General features: G+C 43.8%; 1 protein-coding gene across 1 annotated transcript in view; it reads left to right on the top strand.

The window, feature by feature from the left end:
• The first annotated feature begins 15,384 nt into the window (after positions 1–15,384).
• The window catches only part of HSD17B2 (hydroxysteroid (17-beta) dehydrogenase 2), a 93,386-nt gene continuing 89,032 nt past the window's right edge, over positions 15,385–19,738 (top strand). The window contains exon 1 of the mRNA XM_010850806.1: positions 15,385–16,005. Coding sequence (XP_010849108.1) covers positions 15,738–16,005 — 268 coding nt within the window. The 5' untranslated portion in view covers positions 15,385–15,737. The remainder of the gene's footprint in view (positions 16,006–19,738) is intronic.

Here is a 19,738-nt window from a genome sequence, read left to right on the forward strand (position 1 = left end):
TGCAAGGTTTGTCTTACTCAGATCCACCATGTGGTATGTTAGCGGGACTGTCACATTTTTGAATTTTGAACGCTGGTAAAATTTCAGATCAAAATCTGGGGAGACATGTTGGTTTGCCAACTTTTAATTTTGCCAAGGAAATCAAAACAGAAACAGGGGCTTCTCTGGTGGTCCAGTGGCTAAGACTCCATGCTCCCAGGGCAGGGGGCCCAGGTTCAATCCCTGGTCAGAGAACTAGATCCCACATACAGCAACTAAGAGTTTGTATGCTGCAACTAAGACCCAGCACAGCCAAAAATACAAAAGCTTTTTTAAAATAAAGGAAATTAAATAAAAAAAAAAAAAAACAACCAAACTGTGATATCCTATCACCACTGTTTCATACACAAATAGATATTTTAATGACAAAAAGAGAGGAAGGGTATACTCTCCACTGATAATCCTTTAAATGAAATATTCAGTCTTAAGAAAGTTCAGTACATTGTCCTTGCTGATGATCATCATCTCGTCATGGATCAGCGAAAAGCAGTTGCTATCTCTAGACCATGCTCAAGAGTTACTTCGAGAGGCCTGTTGCATCGCTGCTTGATGGGGGTGTTTCTCTGGCCTGGCTGACCAACACCGAAGGGGATGCATGGCCTCTCTTCTGCTGTGGGAGAGTGAAAGTGAAAATGACTTCGCTCAGTCGTGTCCGACTCTTTTTGACCCCATGGACTGTAGCCTACCACCCTCCTCTGTCCATGGGATTTTCCAAGCAAGAGGACTAGCGTGGGTTGCCATTTCCTTCTCCAGAGGATCTTCCTGACCCAGGAATTGAACTCAGGTCTCCCACATTGTAGGCAGATGCTTTACCGTCTGAGCCACCAGGGAAGTCTGCTTGTGGGAAGGAGCTGGGAAAACATTCAGCCTGGTGAGGCTGGGGCATTCATGTCATTATCCCCTCTATTCAGGGTAGAATTCTCACACTCCAGTTCTTTCTAAGAGCGAGGAAGGGAAGTGGAGGCAGGAGATGGAGACTAATATCAAGACATTTAAGGGTAGATTAAGAAGAGAGAGGAGAATTTGGAAACAGAAAAATTTTGGAGTTGATTCCTTAATGTATTCATCAGAAGTGGAGCTATGTAGATGGAGAACCCTTGTCAGTCTCCAAGTAGATAAATCCAAATGTATTTATGGATCTTTCAAGATGGATCTTTCAAGCTGTCTCTTTACTAATATTATTGTTCTGATATACAATGTATGGGAGGAAAGGACAATGGATTCATGAATACACCTTATTCCTTTACTCACACTGAGTCCCTCAAGGACAATGAGAGGTCTGTATTTCCAATTATTGGTGCTGAATGGACACTTAGTAAATAATCGATGAACCACGAAATAGACAAACACCAATTATTACATCAACCTGTTAGTATTTGACTTTAGTACCTCACTCCACCCCATACACCCTCATTGCTTCACTCTTCAATTTGCAGTCATACGTGGTTCCTAAAGGCAAAGTTGGCTGTAGTCTCCATGGATAGAAATGTCATCAAAAAGGTAAAGAAAATGAAGGTCAGGATGATCTTCTTACTCAGGAATAAGGTTGAGATTCCTGAAGTCAACCATTGAAGTTAGCCATTGTTGAATGAGCACTTTGGACCTGACGTTGTATGAAACACTTAACCTGTACATGACATTGTACAGAAGGTGGTGACCAAAACCACCTCAGAGAAAAGGAAATGCAGGAAGGTAAAACGGTTGTCTAAGGAGGCTTTACACATAGCTGAGAAAAGAAGAGAAGCAAAAGGCGAAGAAGAAAGGGGAAGATATACCCAACTGAATGCAGAGTTCCAGAGAACAGCAAGGAGAGATAAGAAAGCCTTCTTAAAGCACTGAGCTCATACAATCCCCCTAAGAACACAACGAAGGAGATATTATTAATATTATCTCCAGTGTACAGTCTGCAGAGCTCAAGGAGATGCTTAGCAGCTGGGCTTGAGAGTTGTAATGGAACAAGGATGGAACTCACACCAGCTCTCCCCACACACAAAGCAGGCACACATACATACACTTACACACACACAGAGACACGCTCACCCCCACACGTACACATATACACTCCCACAGATACCCACACACCCATACACACACAGTCATACATATTCACACCTACATACATATTCACATATGCACACACACATACATACACCCACACACACACACACAGCAAGAACCCTGGTCATATACCAAATTCTGACGCTCACTGTATGTGTGTGTGTGCGTGTGTGTGTGTGCTCAGTTGTTCAGTCATGTCTGACTCTTTGCGACCCCGTGGACTATGTAGCCCACCAGGCTCCTCTGTTCATGGAACTTTCCAGGCAAGAATACTGGAGTGGATTGCCATTTCCTCCTCCAGGGGATCTTCCCTAGGAGATCTTCCCTATCCAGGGATCAAACCCAGGTCTCTTGCATTTCCTGCAGTAGCAGGCAGATTCTTTACCAACTGTACCACCTGGGAAGCCCCCCTTATCTGTATGATTCTAGCAAAAAATGTTATCCACTCCTCGGGTTCCTCACAGCAAGTTTAGATTAAATTAATGATCATTTGGTCACAGGTCCAGGAGCCCTTGGGTCCTGCCTTGGGGCTGCTTGAGGGGTGATAGAAAAGCCCAGCAGGAAGGTTGCCCGTGCCTCACCTGGGCTTCAACCAGGACAGCTAAACTTGCATTCGTTTCACTGGTTGCTGTTCCACTCAATTATTTTATTAGCACAAAAGTACCGGAAGCAAGCAGAGTCGAGTACTGGGGAGAGGACCAGCCTGAGAAAATGCTGCAGACCAGGGAGAAGGCAATGGCACCCCACTCCAGTACTCTTGCCTGGAAAATCACATGGATGGAGGAGCCTGGTAGGCTGCAGTCCGTGGGGTCGCTAAGAGCCGGACACGACTCAGCGACTTCACTTTTCACTTTCCACTTTCATGCTTGGAGAAGGAAATGGCAACCCACTCCAGTGTTCTTGCCTGGAGAATCCCATGGACGGAGAAGCCTGGTAGGCTGCAGTCCATGGGGTCGCAGAGAGTCGGACACGACTGAAGCGACGCAGCAGCAGCAGCAGTAGCAGGCAGGGCCAAGGGCTTACACAGAGTAGGGGTGGAAGCCGCTGATGCTCTGTGGGCCTTGCGCCGCCTCCTAGTGGCCGCCTCCCACCCTGCAGCGTACAGCGGAGGTCTGTCCTCGGAGGGAGCCTTGCCTTCCTGGTGCTACAGGCCACTGTGGGCCAGGGTGTTGAACAGTGCAGCCTGTCCCGACTCACCTTTCTGCTGACCACAATCGGGGCCGTCTTCCCGTCATGTGAAGGGGAGATTCCGAGCTCCCATGCCGTAGCCTGAAGGGAATCTCTGGGGTCCAAGGGAACCCAATTGCCTATAGGAGCCAGACCTCCCTGAACCTACTGGTGGCAAGAAATGCTTTATGAGAAATGGAACTCCTCCCAAATCCTCAGGGATGATGTTGAGTTCTGATGACGCATTAGGACTCCAGCCTTAAGAGAGAGAAAGAAGGTCTCAGAGGCCAGACTTGGAAATATCCGAGTTATATATCTGTGTGAACATAAAGCCCAAATTACCATCAAGTGGCAGAGGAATATTGAAATCTTTTTCTAACTGAGATTACAAACCTACTTGGCAGGAGGAAAACTACCTCGTGATCTGCTTAAACTTACTTATGTAACTTAGAGGGGAAGTGTGTATCTGGCCTTTCCATTTTTTGATGCTTGTTGTTTATTGCCCCTTGCTGTGGTCAGTACTAAGAGTCAAGAAGGGGATGGGCCCCCAAACAAGAACAGAGATAAATACATTGGGATTGCGACTTCCCTGGTGGTCCAGTGGTTAAGGATCCACCTTCCAATGCAGGGGACGAGGTTCAATCCCTGGTTGAGGAACTAAGATCCCATATGCTGTGGAGCAAGTAAACCCACGGTCCTCAACTAGAAAATCCCAAGTGCCACAACTACTGAGCCTGAAAACTGCAATGAAGACCCGGTGCAGCCAAAATTTTTAACAATTGGGATGCTGTTTCCTACCCACAGAACCCATAACTTATTCCCTACGTCTCTTAAGCGTGAAATTCTATTGTCTCAAGAGCAAGACCTTTCCCATTCTTACACTTCACCTTTTGGTTCCCAAGTGGCAATTCACCACTGCCAGTTGGTGACAACTTTTTCATTTTTTTGGGGGGGGGTGACACCTGAAAGAGGAGGACAAGATAGAAAGTTTCTTAAAAAGTTAAAATCGATCAGTATGAGACCACATTTTATTCTGAGACTATGCCCATCTTTTCAGGGTTAAAATATCTTTTCTCGTGTAGACTGTTGGTAGTTGATTTCCTAATGCATTTTCACTTGGCAAAACTAACTATTGGTGACTCCATGGGTATCTCTTGCATCTTAAAAAATAGTTTACTGGTCTATGAAGCAAAAAATTTGGAAACTATCGATTTAGGCAATTTTATGATTAAGTTGCAGTCCAATTATTTAGTTATAGTTCCAGGAAAATTATCAGCCAGAATCACAGTGAAGATTTTCTAAGAAAGTTACATAGCAGCCTAGAGACTAAAAATATAAAGTGCTACTAAACCTAAAGATAGGAAGCCTTCCTCTACGAAGCTAAGACCCAGATTTGGGTTTTACCTGCAAGCAAGCTTGATGCAGTGGGCATGTTGTTGCTGTTGTTCAATTGTTAAGTCGTGCCTGACTCTTTCCGACCCCATGGACTGTCCATGGGACTCTCCAGGCAAGAATACTGGAGTGGGTAGCCATTCCCTCCTCCAGGGGATCTTCCCGACTGAAGGATTAAACCTGGGTCTCCTGCACCGCAAGCGGCTTCTTTACCATCTGAGCCACCAGATCACTTACGTGTGAATATAAAATATGACACACATGAACCTATCTATGAAACAGAAAGCCACCAGATCACTTACGTGTGAATATAAAATATGACACACATGAACCTATCTATGAAACAAAAACAATCTCATAGACATAGCGAACAGACTTGTGGTTGCCAAGGCGGAGGGGTGAAGGAAGGATGGAGTGGGAAGCCAAGGTTTGCAGATGGAAGCTGTTCTAGATAGATTGGATAAACAACAGGGTCCTCCTGTATAGCACAGAGAACTATATTCAATATTCCATGATAAACCATAATAGAAAATAATATAAAAAGAATATATATGTATAACTGAATCACTGTGCTGTATAGCAGAAATTAATACAACACTGTAAATCAACTATAGTTCAATTAAAAAATAATGATCTGACTTATATACATCATGAAATGATCATCACAGTAAGTTTAGTGGATATCCATCATCTTGTATAGATCAAAATTAAAGAAATAGAAAAAAAATTTTTTTATGTGTGATGAAAACTCTTAGGACTTACTCCCTTAACAATCTTCACATATAACGTACTGCTGCTGCTGCTGCTGCTAAGTCGCTTCAGTTGTGTCTGACTCTGTGCGACCCCATAGACGGCAGCCCACCAGACTCCCCCGTCCCTGGGATTCTCCAGGCAAGACCACGGAGTGGGTTGCCATTGCCTTCTCCAGTGCATGAAAGTGAAAGTGAAGTTGCTCAATCGTGTCCGACTCTTCGCGACCCCATGAACTGTAGCCTACCAGGCTTCTCCGCCCATGAGATTTTCCAGGCAAGAGTACTGGAGTGGGTTGCCATTGCCTTCTCCTAGTACTGATTTATCTTATAACTGAGAGTTTTTACCTTTTGACTGCCTTCCTTCAGCTTGTCCTTCCCAGCCCCACCCATTTCTTGTAACCACAAATCTGATCTCTTCTTCTATAAGTTTCTTTGTCTTTCAAGCAGAATTGACCCACAATGTTATGTTAGCTCCTGTTACAAAACTTCTTGATTTGGTATTTCTATACATTTCAAAAGGATCACCACCATAAGTCTAGTTACAATATGTCGTCACACAAAGAATCACATAGTTATTGACTCAAACTGTACCTTTCATACCTGTGACTCATTTATTTTGCAACTAAAAGTTTGCACTTAATCTCCCCCACCTACTTCTTTCCTCCCCTCCCACACCTCCCCTCTGGCAAATGCCTATTTTTTCTGTATGTCTGTGACTCTGTCTGTTTTGTTAGGTGTATTCATTTGTTTGGGTCTTTATTTATTTATTTTTACATTCCACATATAAGTGAAATCATACAGTATCTGTCTTTCTCTGATGTTTCAGTGAGCATAGTACTACCTAGGTCCATCCATGTTGATGCAAATAGGAAGGTTTTGTTCTTTTTTTTATAGCCGAGTCGTATTCCATTGCGTTTATGTGTGTTTGCATTTGTGTGTGGGTGTGTGTATACATGTGAGCTTATGTATATCATCTTCTTTATCCACTAATTTATGGGCACTTGCATTGATTCCATATCTTGCTGCTGCTGCTGCTGCTGCTGTGTCGCTTCAGTTGTGTCCGACTCTGTGCGACCGCATAGATTTGGCGATTGTAAATAATTATGCAATGAACATTGCTGTCTATGTGTATGCTCAGTCACTCAGTCTTGTCCAACTCTTTGTGATCCTATGGGCTGCAGCCTGCCAGCCTCCTCTGTTCATGGGATTTTCCTGGGAAGAATCCTGGAGTAGGCTGCCATTTCCTTCTCCAAAGGATCTTCCTGACCCAAGGATCAAACCTGCATCTCCTGGGTCTCCTGCATTGCAGGCAGATTCTTTACCACTGAGCCACTGGGGAAGCTATGTATATATATTTATAACTGTTAAATCTTCTTCTTGGATCGATCCCTTAATTGTTATGCAATGGCTTTTTTTTTTTGGTCTCTTGTTGTAGTTTTGTTTTAGAGTTATTTTGTCTGATATAAATATTGCTACTCCAGCTTTCTTTTCATTTCCATTTACATGAAATATCTTTTTCCATTCCCTCATTTTCAGTTTGTATGTGTCTTTGGATTTGAAGTGAGTCTCTTACAGGCAGCACATATCTGGCTCTTGTTTTTGTATCCGTTCAGCCATTCTATGTCTTTTAATTGAAGTATTTAGTTCATTTACATTTAAAATAATTGTTGATAGGTATGTACTTATTGCCATTTTGTTGTTTCAGGGTTGTTTTTGTAGTTCTTTTTTGTTCCTTTCTTCTTCAGTTCTCTTCCCTTGTTACTTGATGACTATTTTTAGTATTATATTTGGAGTCCTTTCTTTTCTCTGTGTGCATATGTATCATACAATTTTGGTTTGTGGTTATTGTGAGGTATGTATGTATGTGTATATATAGGTATGCAAACACACATATGTGTGTGTATATATATTTTTTAAGTTGCTGATCTCCTAAGTTTAAATACATTTCAACAACCTTGCCTTTTTACCACTTCCCCCACATGTTTACTGTTTCTGACATAGTATATCACATCTTTTTGTTTTGTGTATTAATTAATTACTCTGAGAAATGCTTCAGAGTTCTGAAAGCCCTGCACTCCTAGTTTTTGTTTTTTCTAAAAAGGGAAAGAAAATGCCTTCTGAAAACCACAGACCAGAGCAGGGAATTAGATCCTCATCATGGGTCTTATTAAAAAATGGTTTGGGCAATCTTAGAGGAGGAATCCACAGTTCCCAGGAATTAACATGGTTGACCAGTAGATAAATATGTCAGATTAAAAGTACTCTGCTGATTGGTGGAATGAATAAACATGTTGACTTTGGATTTCAGCAAAGGATTTGACAAGGTCACTTTTGATATCACTGTTGGCAAGATAAAGACATGTCAGATGATTAATATCAACCTGAGAAAATGATTTCCAGTGGCACACCTCTCATAGCTATGTTGTAATTAGCTATTTAATGGTCTGTTTCCCTGACTAGACTTTAAACTCTATGAGAGCGTGAATGAAGTGATTTCCCCCCCACCCACCACTGTTGTATTCCCAGTACTTAGAACAGCATCCAGCACACAGTATGAACTCTATAAATATGTGATGAATGAATTAATGTTTTATTAAATGTCTTACTTTAACACTTAGATAAAGCTATAGAAGATACATGTAGACATGTTCCCCATGACATGTTGCTGGGAGGCTAGCACAGTGGACCTGTTTTTAACAGGATTTCTACTTTTATATAAATAACATATCATACAAGGACAGGGAGAGGTGAGTCTTACCAGATGATATAAAAAGAGAATGAGGAACTTTGCTTTCAGTAACAGCAGACAAGGTAATTAGGATCAGCACTTTTGCTGAGAACTTATCCAATAGACCTAGATAAAACAGAAAACGTATCTCCCCAAAGGCATTAAAAAATGCTGAAAGAAAACAACTGCCAACAAGAAACTCCATACCCAGTGAAAATATTCTTCAAAAAATGAAGACATTTTTAGAAAAACAAAAATTGAGAGATTTCCTCACTGGCCCCCACACTAAAGGAAATACCAAAGAAAAAATACCAAAGAAAAATTAAGTGTGAAGATAGGAGAAAGAATGAGAAATCACAAAAGGTAACACATTTGTGGGAAAATTAGCTGAACATTTGACTTATAAGACAAATATAGTAGTATCATAGGTGATTTGACATATCTAGGTAATTAAAATTAATGACAATATTAGCATTCAAGTCAGGAAGGGTGGAATGGTGTTACGGTGCTCAAACGTCCTTCATTGTGTAGATAGGGATCCAAAACACCAAGTCATGTTGACTTTGATAAGTGTCATAAGCACATATTAAAAGAATCATAAAAAGTGTGTAACTGCCGAGGACTTTGGTCCGGTGGCTAAGACTTCATGCTCCCAACGCAGGAGGCATGAGTTCAGTCTCTGGTCAGTGAACTAGACCCCACATGCCACAACTAAGGCTTGCATGCTGCCTCGAGTTGGATGATGCAACTAAGACCTGGTGTGGCCAAAGAAAGAAATCTAGTTTTTGAAAGTATGTAACTGTGAATGTAATGGGGCAGGGGAGGGTGGAAGATGGGCTGAAAAATAATTAATTCAAAAGAGGTCAAAAAGTAGAAGAAAAGTAATATAGAATAGAAGGGACCAGTAGAAAGTAAACAGTAAAATACTGGGTTTAAACTAACTATATCAACACTCACATTTAACAAAATGAATTAAACTGTTTGGTTAAGAGACAAAGATCATTATGGAGTTCTGTACTCCCACCCATTCTTCCCTGTATCTTCCATTACCGTGGGGTGTCTGTTACAGCTAATGAGCCAATACTGATACATTATTATTGACTAAAGTCTATACTTTTTACCTGATGTCCTTATCCTTTTTCTGTTCCAGGACCCCATCCGAGATCCCACGTTACACTTACTTGTCATGTCTCCTTAGGCTCCTCTAGGCTGTGACTGTTCCTTAGCAGTTTCTTGTTTTTGATGACTTTGATGGCTTTGAAGAGTGTTGGCCAGGTATTTTGCAGAATGTTCGGCAAGGATGAGTGTGCCCTTTTCATTACGTGACTTATCCCCGGTCAGTTGATCTCAATCACCTGGCTGAGATGGAGTTCATTCACGTTTCTCCGTGGCAGGCTCCTGTCTCAGTTTCCAGGCTGTGCATTGTGGAAGGGAGTCACTACGTGCAGCCCACACCTCATGGTGTGAGTTCTGTTCCACCTCCTTGAGTGGACATGACTGAAGCGACTTAGCAGCAGCAGCAATCATTTATCTGTATCAGCATGGACTCATGGATATTTACTTACATTTATAATTTGGACACCAAAATAATTTTAAAATGACAAAAAGCTGCAAAAATTGGAATTTTACTTGATAGCAAACACAATGGGAGTAAGCCATAGTACACTACTGTCAAAAGAGCAAATGAGTCTTTGGACATATAACTAAAGATATCACTTCAGGGACAGGGGAGGTGATCATCTTGCTCTATTCTGTGCTGTTTGCACTGTACTAAAAATATGGTGACCTCTTCTGGGCCTAACCTTTCAGAGGAGAAGTAAGTACTTAAGTTCCATTCTAGGAAAGGCCAGGCTGCTAAGGATCCTTGAAACCCTATACAATAAATTTAGATCTGATCTATTTGAAATGAATGATTTCAACATTTTCACCCCAACATAGTTCAGTGGCAGAAAAAAAGACTCCATCCAGCACCACCATCAGCTTGTCTTCCCACCCCCCCAAAATGTGAACTAGAGAACAGATATATAATATTTGCACAATTACAGCTCAACACTTAAAATGTTAGTTATCATCCAAAACCTTGAAACAGGACAACCCTTGTGCTACTCCAAGACCACCCTGATGTCCATGGGATGACCCATTATGACGGCATCGCCATCTCCATATCTTGACATTTGGGTCATAGTGACATCAACACAAGGTCATTCTCTACTGGATAAATTACGTTGTCATCATGCCGTTACATTATTATAACAACATTTCTTCAGTTATTGAAGAAATAACAACATGATTTTTTTAAATGTTTGAACTCTTGAAGTTATGGCTGCTTCAGGCACTAAGTACCAGACAGATTATATTCTACTATACATAAGGGGCAATTGAGAGAACTGAGGACCATCCACTTGGAGACATTACTGCTGCTGCTGCGTCGCTTCAGTCGTGTCCGATTCTGTGGGACCCCATAGACGGCAGCCCACCAGGCTCCCGCATCCCTGAGATTCTCCAGGCAAGAACACTGGAGTGGGTTGCCATTTCCTTCTCCAATGCATGAAAATGAAAAGTGAAAGTGAAGTCGCTCAGTCGTGTCTGACTCTTCGAGACCCCATGGACTGCAGCCTACCAGGCTCCTCGGTCCATGGGATTTTCCAGGCAAGAGTACTGGAGTGGGGTGCCATTGCCTTCTCCAGGAGACATTACAGTAGTCTTCAAATATCTGAATGAAATAGGGACTACTAAGTTGGCTTGTGTGATACTAAGTGAAAAAGGACCGACAAGTGACATGATACAATTCAGTCTAGAGGAGATCTTTCTAATGCTCTGAATGTTCTGAACTGGAGAGGCAGCTACAGAGGCTTTTGGTGCCTGTTATGAGAAGCATAGTGGCAGTAGACAAGATGACCAGTTGGTGGGGATGTTACAGAGAGAATCCATGTTTTACTCCTTCAAATTTCCCTTTTAAACTCAAGAGCCATCGATTCTAAGAAAATATACATTCCAGATTCTCAGCATTGCCCCCCTTCCCTGGGTTGAGAAATGGGATAAGATATCTTGTCTTCAGAGTGTTAGTCCCTCGGTTGTGTCCAACTCTTTGTGACTGCATGGACTGTAGCCCGCCAGATTCCTCTGTCCATGGGATTTTCCAGGCAAGGATACTGGAATGGGTTGCCATCTTCCCAACTCAGGGATCGAACCCAGGTATTCCGCATTGCAGGCAGATTCTTTACTGTCTGGGCCAGAAGGCACCTTCAAAAAGGGACCTCCGCTGGCAGAAGGAAGCAACACATTGGCTCATTGACACCATTAACAGGAATAACTTGATCCAATTGGCACCATCCCCCTGGAAAGCTAAGCACAAGTTTGCCGGAAATGGAACATTGGTCAAGCGAAAATGGTCTCGAGGAAAGCTCTGGGATAGAATAATGGGGATGAACAGGAGACCCAGTTCAGCTCAGTCAGATGGAAGAAGTCCTCATTCAGAGGTAGAGCAGCCCCTCAGATGGACTAGGGCCCTGGAATCCTCAATCTGAATGAGGACATCCAAAGATCAGGTGGGATTGAACTAGTTTTCAACCGGGAATTCTGCAGTCCCATGTCTGTTCTCCCAATGGTAAAAACCTTCCGTTTCCACCACCATCTACCCTGCTTCAGAGGAGGGGACTGAGTCTCACGAAGGGCAGGTAATTGCCCAATGCCTCACAGCTAGTAAGTTGGCAGAGTCACGGTTCAAACTCAGTCCTGTGAGTCTTTAAAGCTCGCGTTTTCTTTGAAATAATGCCATTTGCAGCAACATGGATGTTACTAGAGATTATCGTACTAATTGAAGTAAGTCGGAAGGAGAAAGACAAATATCATAGGATACTACTTATATGTGAATCTGAAATACGACACTAATGAACCCATCTATGAAACAGGAAACAGACTTACGGACAAGGAGAGCAGACCTGTGGTGGCCAAGAGGGAGAGTGTTAGGGGAGGGATGCAGTGGGATGGTGGAGTTAGCCAGTATAAGGGTGTCCCCGGTGGCTCAGATGGCAAGGAATCTGCCTGCAATGCAGGAGATGTGGGTTTGATCCCTGGTTCGGGAAGATCCCCTGGAGTCGGGAATGGCTACGCACGCCATATTCTTGCCTGGAGCATTCCATGGACAGAGGAGCCTGGTGGGCTACAGTCCATGGAGTTGCAAAGAGTCAGATACCACTGAGCAACTCACATTTTCACTTTCACTTTCTATGATCTATAGGATGGATAAACCACAAGGTCCTACTGTAGAGCACAGAGGACTATATTCTATAACCTATGATAAGCCATAATGGAAAATAAAATTAAAATAAGAATGTGTATAGGACTTCCCTGGTGGTCCAGTGGTTAAGACTCTGCCTGCCAGTGCCGGGGACACGGGTTGGATCCCTGGTCTAGGATGATCCCACGTGGCACATAGCAACTAAGCCTGCCTGCTGCAACTACTGAGCTGATGCACGTACAGCCCATGCTCTGCAGCAAGAGAGGCCACTGCAATGAGAAGCCTGTGCACCACAGCGAAGAGGAGCCTCCACTTCCGCAGCTAGAGAAAGCCCTCGCCCAGCCACGAAGACCCAACACAGCCAAAATGATAATAATAATAAACAATTAAAAATAATATAAAAAAGTATGTGTCTATATGTGTAACTGGATCACTTTGCTGTGTAGCAGAAAGTAACACAACATTGTACATCAACATTCAACAAAAATAAAAAAATAAATCTTGTATTCTTAATATAGCATACCCCCTTCCCTCACATCACAGCATCTTTTGCTTTCTCCTTGGGGGCCCCAGCATCAAGCAGCTTGGAAGCTACGTGGGCCGCCACCAGAGAAGATTTGCTCTGTCTCTGGTGGGTGTGCGCTGTCAGAAAACCCGCATGGGGGTCAGGTCCCAGCCCCATGGGCCAGAAAAAGTGCAGAGGGCCCTGGCCAAGAGCCGCATCCTCATCTAGAATCCGTCTGACATCAGAGTTAGCTTGACTGAATCCTCCTGGCTGAGGAGGCCACAAGGACCATGAGGTACCCGCTCTGGGGATGGCTTTGTGGACAGCTGACAGGAAGAAATGGGGTGTGTGGAGTGAGGGTGATCTCGGGGCTCACCAAGCAAGATTTCACATCCTTATCCCTCAGCTCCCTGACCTGAAGCCGACAACTTCTGATGTCCTTGTGGCTGGGAGAGCAGACAAGAAGGGCCATTGCCCCAAGTGAGACCCCCATAAGGGCTTTGTTGTCACCCCCTCACGGTTCCACAGCACAATAAGTTTCACACCCAGTCTTCCCTTTTTTGTTTTAAGATTTTTTGATGTAGACTATTTTTTAAAAAGTCTCTATTGGATTTGTTACAATAGTGCTTCTGTTTCATATTTTGGTTTTTTGGCCGCGAGGCACATGGGATCTTACCTCCCTGACCAAGGATCAAACCTGCATCTGCTGCATTGGAAGATGACGATCCAGAAGGTGATTAACCACTGGACCACCAGGGAAGTCCAAGAACTATCCCTCCTTGGGTCTTGAGATAGCACCAAGCCCAGGTGGCTTGGCCTTATCTCCCTTTACAGCTGAGCTGGCTGAGCCCAGTGGTTCATCTCAGGCTCATCTGAGGCCAGAAAATAGCTTCGCCGACTCCTATCCAAAGCTCTACCTACCTGATGGGCTGCTACGTACACTTCCTCCAAAGTCTTGCCTCCGCCCCATCATTCATCACTGGAGTCCTCTCACCTGACCTTGGGCTTCCCTGATGGCTCAGTGGTAGAGAATCCACCAGCCAACGCAGGAGACGTGGCTTCAATCCCTGGGTTGGGAAGATCCCCTGGAGGAGGAAATGGCAACCCATTCCAGTACTCTTGCCCGGAGAATCCCATGCACAGAGGAGCCTGGCTGGCTACAGTCCATGGGGTCACAGAAGAGTCGGACACGACTTAGCAACTGAACAGCAATAACACAATCTCCCATCTCCTCCCCACCCTCAGCACGTGCTAACTGCAGCCAGGGTTTGTGAGAAATCCACACGCCACTAGGTGCTCTGTTTTCCTCCTCTGGTTCTTTCTCTCCTGTTGAAAAAATGCAAATTACCAGCACTGATGAGGCTCCTTCTGTGCCAGGCAGGATGTGCTTAGCACTTCACCTTAGTGTTTTTATGATTTTACAGCTGAGGAGATGAGGGTTTAGGGAAAAAGAATCACCCACCCAAGACAACCTAGCTATTAAGCTGCAGAGCTGAGATTGGATTTGAATAGAGCCAATCCGACCTCAGACTGAGGACTTTTCTTGTTTCTCCAGAGATGCCAACAGCTTGATCAGAATTCTGGGTCCCTCCCAGACAGGTGCCCAGAGCAGGCAAGGCTGTAAACCCAAGTAGGGTGGTGACCTCTTGGGGCTGTCAGCATTAATGCTCCCGAGTGCTGCCTTTTGAGAAAATTGAGTCATGGTTGTGGGTCTTGACCCACTATTCTTAAGTAGCTAATCCTCTTCCAGCCTCAATTTTCCACACTGTAAAATGTGCATAGTAACATCCACCTTGAACTATTTCATGCTTCAGATGAGGCTAAAATAGAGAAGAGCTAGTACATAATATACGAATTGTCTTTAATTTTTTTCTCCTAGCACAGTAGAGTGGTTAGAGCATGAAACTCTGAAATAAGACTGCTCGTTTCCACTTCTGTGTGATCTTGGGCAAGTCGCTTAAGCTCTGTGTGCCTCAGTGTCCTCACCCATAAAATCACTACAGTGATAGAAATTATTTCATGGAGATACTGTGTTCAGAGTGACTGTGCATATTGACTGTTGAGCGCTAGTGCCTGGAGCAGAGTTTGGCAGAAAATAGGGTCTCAGCTGAACATGGCTCCTGGCACAAATAGGTATCTATCGGCCATTACTCATATTTTTATTATAGCGTTATCTCTCCCTGGCTTGGCTTTCCTCCGGTGAGACCAGAGCACTTCTCATTTGCTGAGACTCTCTTCCTCTACTTCTGTGTTCTCTTTTCCATCCAACCCTTCAGCCTGGCTCCAGTGGGAGATGGCAGGAATGCTGCAGATGTGGACGAAATCAGTGATCTGTTTCCCTTCCAGAGTGGTTGCTTGGATTTACATACATACACACACACACACACACACACACACACACACCTGGGTCAGAAAAGAACCTTGACCCGCACACCACAGGCACTGAAAGATCTCCTCCAAGCTAGAGGTTTCGTCATTTACTGTTAATACAGTTTGAATTCTGTCAATTATTACCTAACTAGTTATCTCTCCAGAGGTGATTAAAAAAAAAATGATGTGTGTGTTTGTTGTGGGTGAGTACACATCTGTGTCATGTGTGCAGTGGGCGTGGGGGGTTGTAATCAAATAGTCAGTGCTCTAGTATTTATATTAAACTGCAGATTGATTTAAATTACCCACCAGGAAATATGTGGTTTATATAAGTATGCTTAATTCATACTCATTCAAAGTGAGCTGGGGCTGTTTTCTCCCCCTCCCTTCTTGCTTCCCCGTCCATATAACCCAGGCTGCCTCCAGACTGCCTTTGCCCACTTGACTCACTGGCCGTAAGCACGGAAAGGTGCAGAGTCACCAAGAATGGGCACTTTCTTCTCTGAGCCTGGGTGGCTCTTCCTGACTGTCACCGCAGTGCTGGGAGGAACAATTCTTTGTAAACTCAAGACTAGCCCAGGGCAGGTGGGGAGAAAGATGGTCTGCCTGGCGGGCCTCTGGGGAGGCGCTTGCCTGATCAGCCTGTCCCTCTTCTGGGGCTTGGTCCTCTTCTTCCTGTCATATTTCGTCATGTATACTTACTTTTCTGGCCAAGAGTTGTTACCTGTGGACCAAAAGGCGGTGCTGATAACAGGTAAGTGGACAGCCCTGCTCAGGGCCGGAACTGGCCCTTGCTTTGCCTTAGCAGGACTTTTTTTCAGATTAGGTTTAAAAAGAAAATATTTGGCATGGAGTAAATGCAAGCACATCCCCAGTGTCTTTCACTACAGCGATTTGATCTGCTTTCTTTAGAAGGTGCCTTTGATGAGGATGGTGGTATGAGGGACTTGGAAGGGAACATCTATCTAAGTCATGATTTTGTTAATTTCCCAGGATATGTACAAATAAGGCAAGGCGGTTCATTTCATCATAGCCAGGAAAGCCCTATAGGTTTTGTTGTTTTTTTTTTTAAAGCTAAAACCAAATTTCGTTCTGAGATTAATGTTTAGCTGTGTTTTAGACTTGGCTTCTTATTCCTGAGATGCACAAAAAAGCTCTCAAATTGAGGTTATCCTTGTACTTTGCTTCATTATTTAAATATCAAAGAGACTCACCCGGGCTGGAAAACGGGTCGCGGTTTTCCCCAACTGCTGTCAGGAACCTTGTGTCTCATCCGAACCTTTGCCTTCAGATCTCTCTTGGGACTGCTAATGTTTCTTAATTGGATCAATTTGGCAAGGTGTCCAGAAGGCGGCTGGCTGCCTGTTGGCCGAGGTGCTAGCTGTTTTTCCTTTTCCTGTGTTGCTTTTCCCCCTGCTGCAAGTGTGAGGCCAAACTAAATTCCTAGGTGCTGTAAAACTGGTTTGTTTGGTTGTGAAGTTTGAGCTTGGATAGGACTTTAATTAGGGTTACCTAGTGTTATCCTCACCCAGAAAGTCCAGCCACGGTGAGGACGGCAGCTGCAGAACCATTTGCTGGGAGGGAGGTCATTACCCCACTCTCCACCCCTAGGCTGTGACCCACGGGAGTGAAGTGAAGGCAAACAGGCAGTATGAACGGAACCAAATCAGGCGATTTCCCAAGTCACCGAGAAAGGGACTAGAAAGCGACTTGTCTATCTTGCTCTTGACTTTTAACCCATTCATGAAATTCTCTCTTAAAATGAGATGCAAGTAGGCACTTGTTGGAGTTCTGAAGTGCTGCAGAAAACAAGCTTCTGCAGTGAAAAAGAAAAATCACCAAAACAGTTCAAAGGTAGAAAATTCAGTTGATCCATGGGATGTTTATCTACGCTAATGTCTGGTGTTACCTGGAGTCACGCATCTGGAGGACTTGGCTGGGTTTTCCACTGTTTCACTCAAATGTTATAGGGCTGGCTGGGTGAAAAGCTGTAAGAACAGTATAAATTTTTCTGTTCAGTCTGTAGTAGCAAGTCCCCACAGTCTTCAGAGTAATTCCAGTTTCAATTTATTTTTTGTACTTTTCCACTTGCATGAAAGAAGACAGAACAATGAAGCATGTTAGAAAAAAATAATCATGATGCTGTTGTTGACACTAATGGCCATGATTTCTCGGAGGTCCAAATATTCCTGGGAAATGGATTTCAAGAAGCAGCACTTCTAAGACTAATAGATAAGAATACTAAAGCTTAGGATAAACAGAGGCAAACTTCAAGGTAACCGAGAAAGCAGGAATTGTCTCTTGCTTGTTTGTCTTGTCAGTGTTCTTTATCCTATGCTTTTGAAGACAGAGGCATGCAGAAACGTACCAAATACACACCCAGCTCAGCTCACATCAGCCATTGAAATGTCCTGACTTGTGTTCAGTGGCACGGAAAATGACTGATTCAATTAGGCAACTCAAACCCAGTGACTAATCCCTCAATGAAATGCTTAGCAATTAGGAGGCTTAGGCTTAAGAAAGGAAGGACATACCTTAAGGCTGACTGAATTGAGCCTTTCAAGTCACTTTCAGGAGGAATGCCATAGACTGCATACAATTCTAGAGAAGCTCTCAAGACCTTTGTACTAAATAGGAAAATTTTAAATGAATTTAGTTAGTTAGACTCTTGTTGTTGCTCAGTTGCCCAGTCATGTCTAATTCTTAACAACTCCATGGATTGCAGCACACCAGGCCTCCCTGTCCCTCACCATCTCCCAAAGTTTGCCCAAGTTCATGTCCATTGCATCAGCGATGCCATCCAGCCATCTCATCCTCAGATGGCCTTTTCTCCTTCTTTCCTCAATCTTTCCCAGCATCAGGAACTTTTCCGATGAGTCAGTTGTTTGCATCAGATGGCCAAAATACTGGAGTTTCATCTTCAGTATCAGTCCTTCCAATGAGTATTCCAGGTTGATTTCCCTGAAGATTGATGGGTTTGATCTCCTTGCTGTCCAGCAGATTCTCAGGAGTCTTCTCCAGAACGGTAGTTCAAAGGCATCGATTCTTTGGTGCTGTGCCTTCTTTATGGTCCAGCTGTCACAGCCATACCCACTGGGAAGACCATAGCCTTGACTATGTGAATGAACCTTTGTCCGCAGAATAATGTCTCTGCTTTTCAACATACTGTCTAGATTTGTCATAGCTTTCCTGCCAAGAGGTAAATGTCTTCTGATTCCATGGCTGCAGTCACCATCCACAGTTATTTTAGAGTCCAAGAAGAGGAAATCTGTCACTACTTTCAACTTTTCCCCCTGATGTGCCATGAAGTAATGGGGCCGGATGCCATGATCTTAGGGTTTTTAATGTTTAGTTTTAAGCTAGCTCTTTCACTCTCCTCCTTCATACTGATTAAGAGGCTCTTTAGTTCCTCTTCAGTTCAGTTCAGTTCAGTTCAGTCGCTCAGTCATGTCCAACTCTTTGCGATTCCATGAATCACAGCACGCCAGGCCTCCCTGTTCATCACCAACTCCCGGAGTTCACTCAAACTCACGTCCATCCAGTTGGGGAGGCCATCCAGCCATCTCATCCTCTGTTGTCCCCTTTTCCTCCTGCTCCCAGTGCCTCCAAGCATCAGAGTCTTTTCCAATGAGTCAACTCTTCGCATGAGGAAGCCAAAGTACTGGAGCTTCAGCTTTAGCATCATTCCCTCCAAAGAACACCCAGGGCTGATCTTCAGAATGGACTGGTTGGATCTCCTTGCAGTCCAAGGGACTCTCAGGAGTCTTCTTCAACACCACAGTTCAAAAGCGTCAATTCTTCAGCGCCCATCTTTCTTCACAGTCCAACTCTCACATCCATACATGACTGGAAAAACCATAGCCTTGACAAGATGGACCTTTGTTGGCAAAGTAATGTCTAGGCTTTTCAATATGCTGTCTAGGTTGGTCATAACTTTCCTTCCAAGGAGCAAGCGTCTTTTAATTTGATGGCTGCAGTCACCATCCGCAGTGATTTTGGAGCCCCAAAAAATAAAGTCTGACAATGTTTCCACTGTTTCCCCATCTATTTCCCATGAAGTGATGGGACCAGATGTCATGATCTCAGTTTTCTGAATGTTGAGCTTTAAGCCAACTTTTTCACTCTCCTCTTTCACTTTCATCAAGAGGCTTTTTAGTTCCTCTTCACTTTCTGCCATAAGGGTGGTGTCATCTGCATATCTGAGGTTATTGGTATTTCCCAGCAATCTTGATTCCAGCTGGTGCTTCTTCCAGCCCAGCATTTCTCATGATGTACTCTGCATATAGGTTAAATAAGCAGTGTGACAATATACAGCCTTGATGTACTCCTTTTCCTATTTGGAACCAGTCTGTTGTTCCATGTCCAGTTCTAACTGTTGCTTCCTGACCTGCATATAGGTTTCTCAAGAGGCAGGTCAGGTGGTCTGGTATTCCCATCTCTTTCAGAATTTTCCACAGTTTATTGTGATCCACACAGTCAAAGGCCTG

Source organism: Bison bison, unplaced genomic scaffold (genome assembly GCF_000754665.1).
Source record: "Bison bison bison isolate TAMUID 2011002044 unplaced genomic scaffold, Bison_UMD1.0 scf7180017864295, whole genome shotgun sequence".
Lineage (NCBI taxonomy): Eukaryota > Metazoa > Chordata > Mammalia > Artiodactyla > Bovidae > Bison > Bison bison.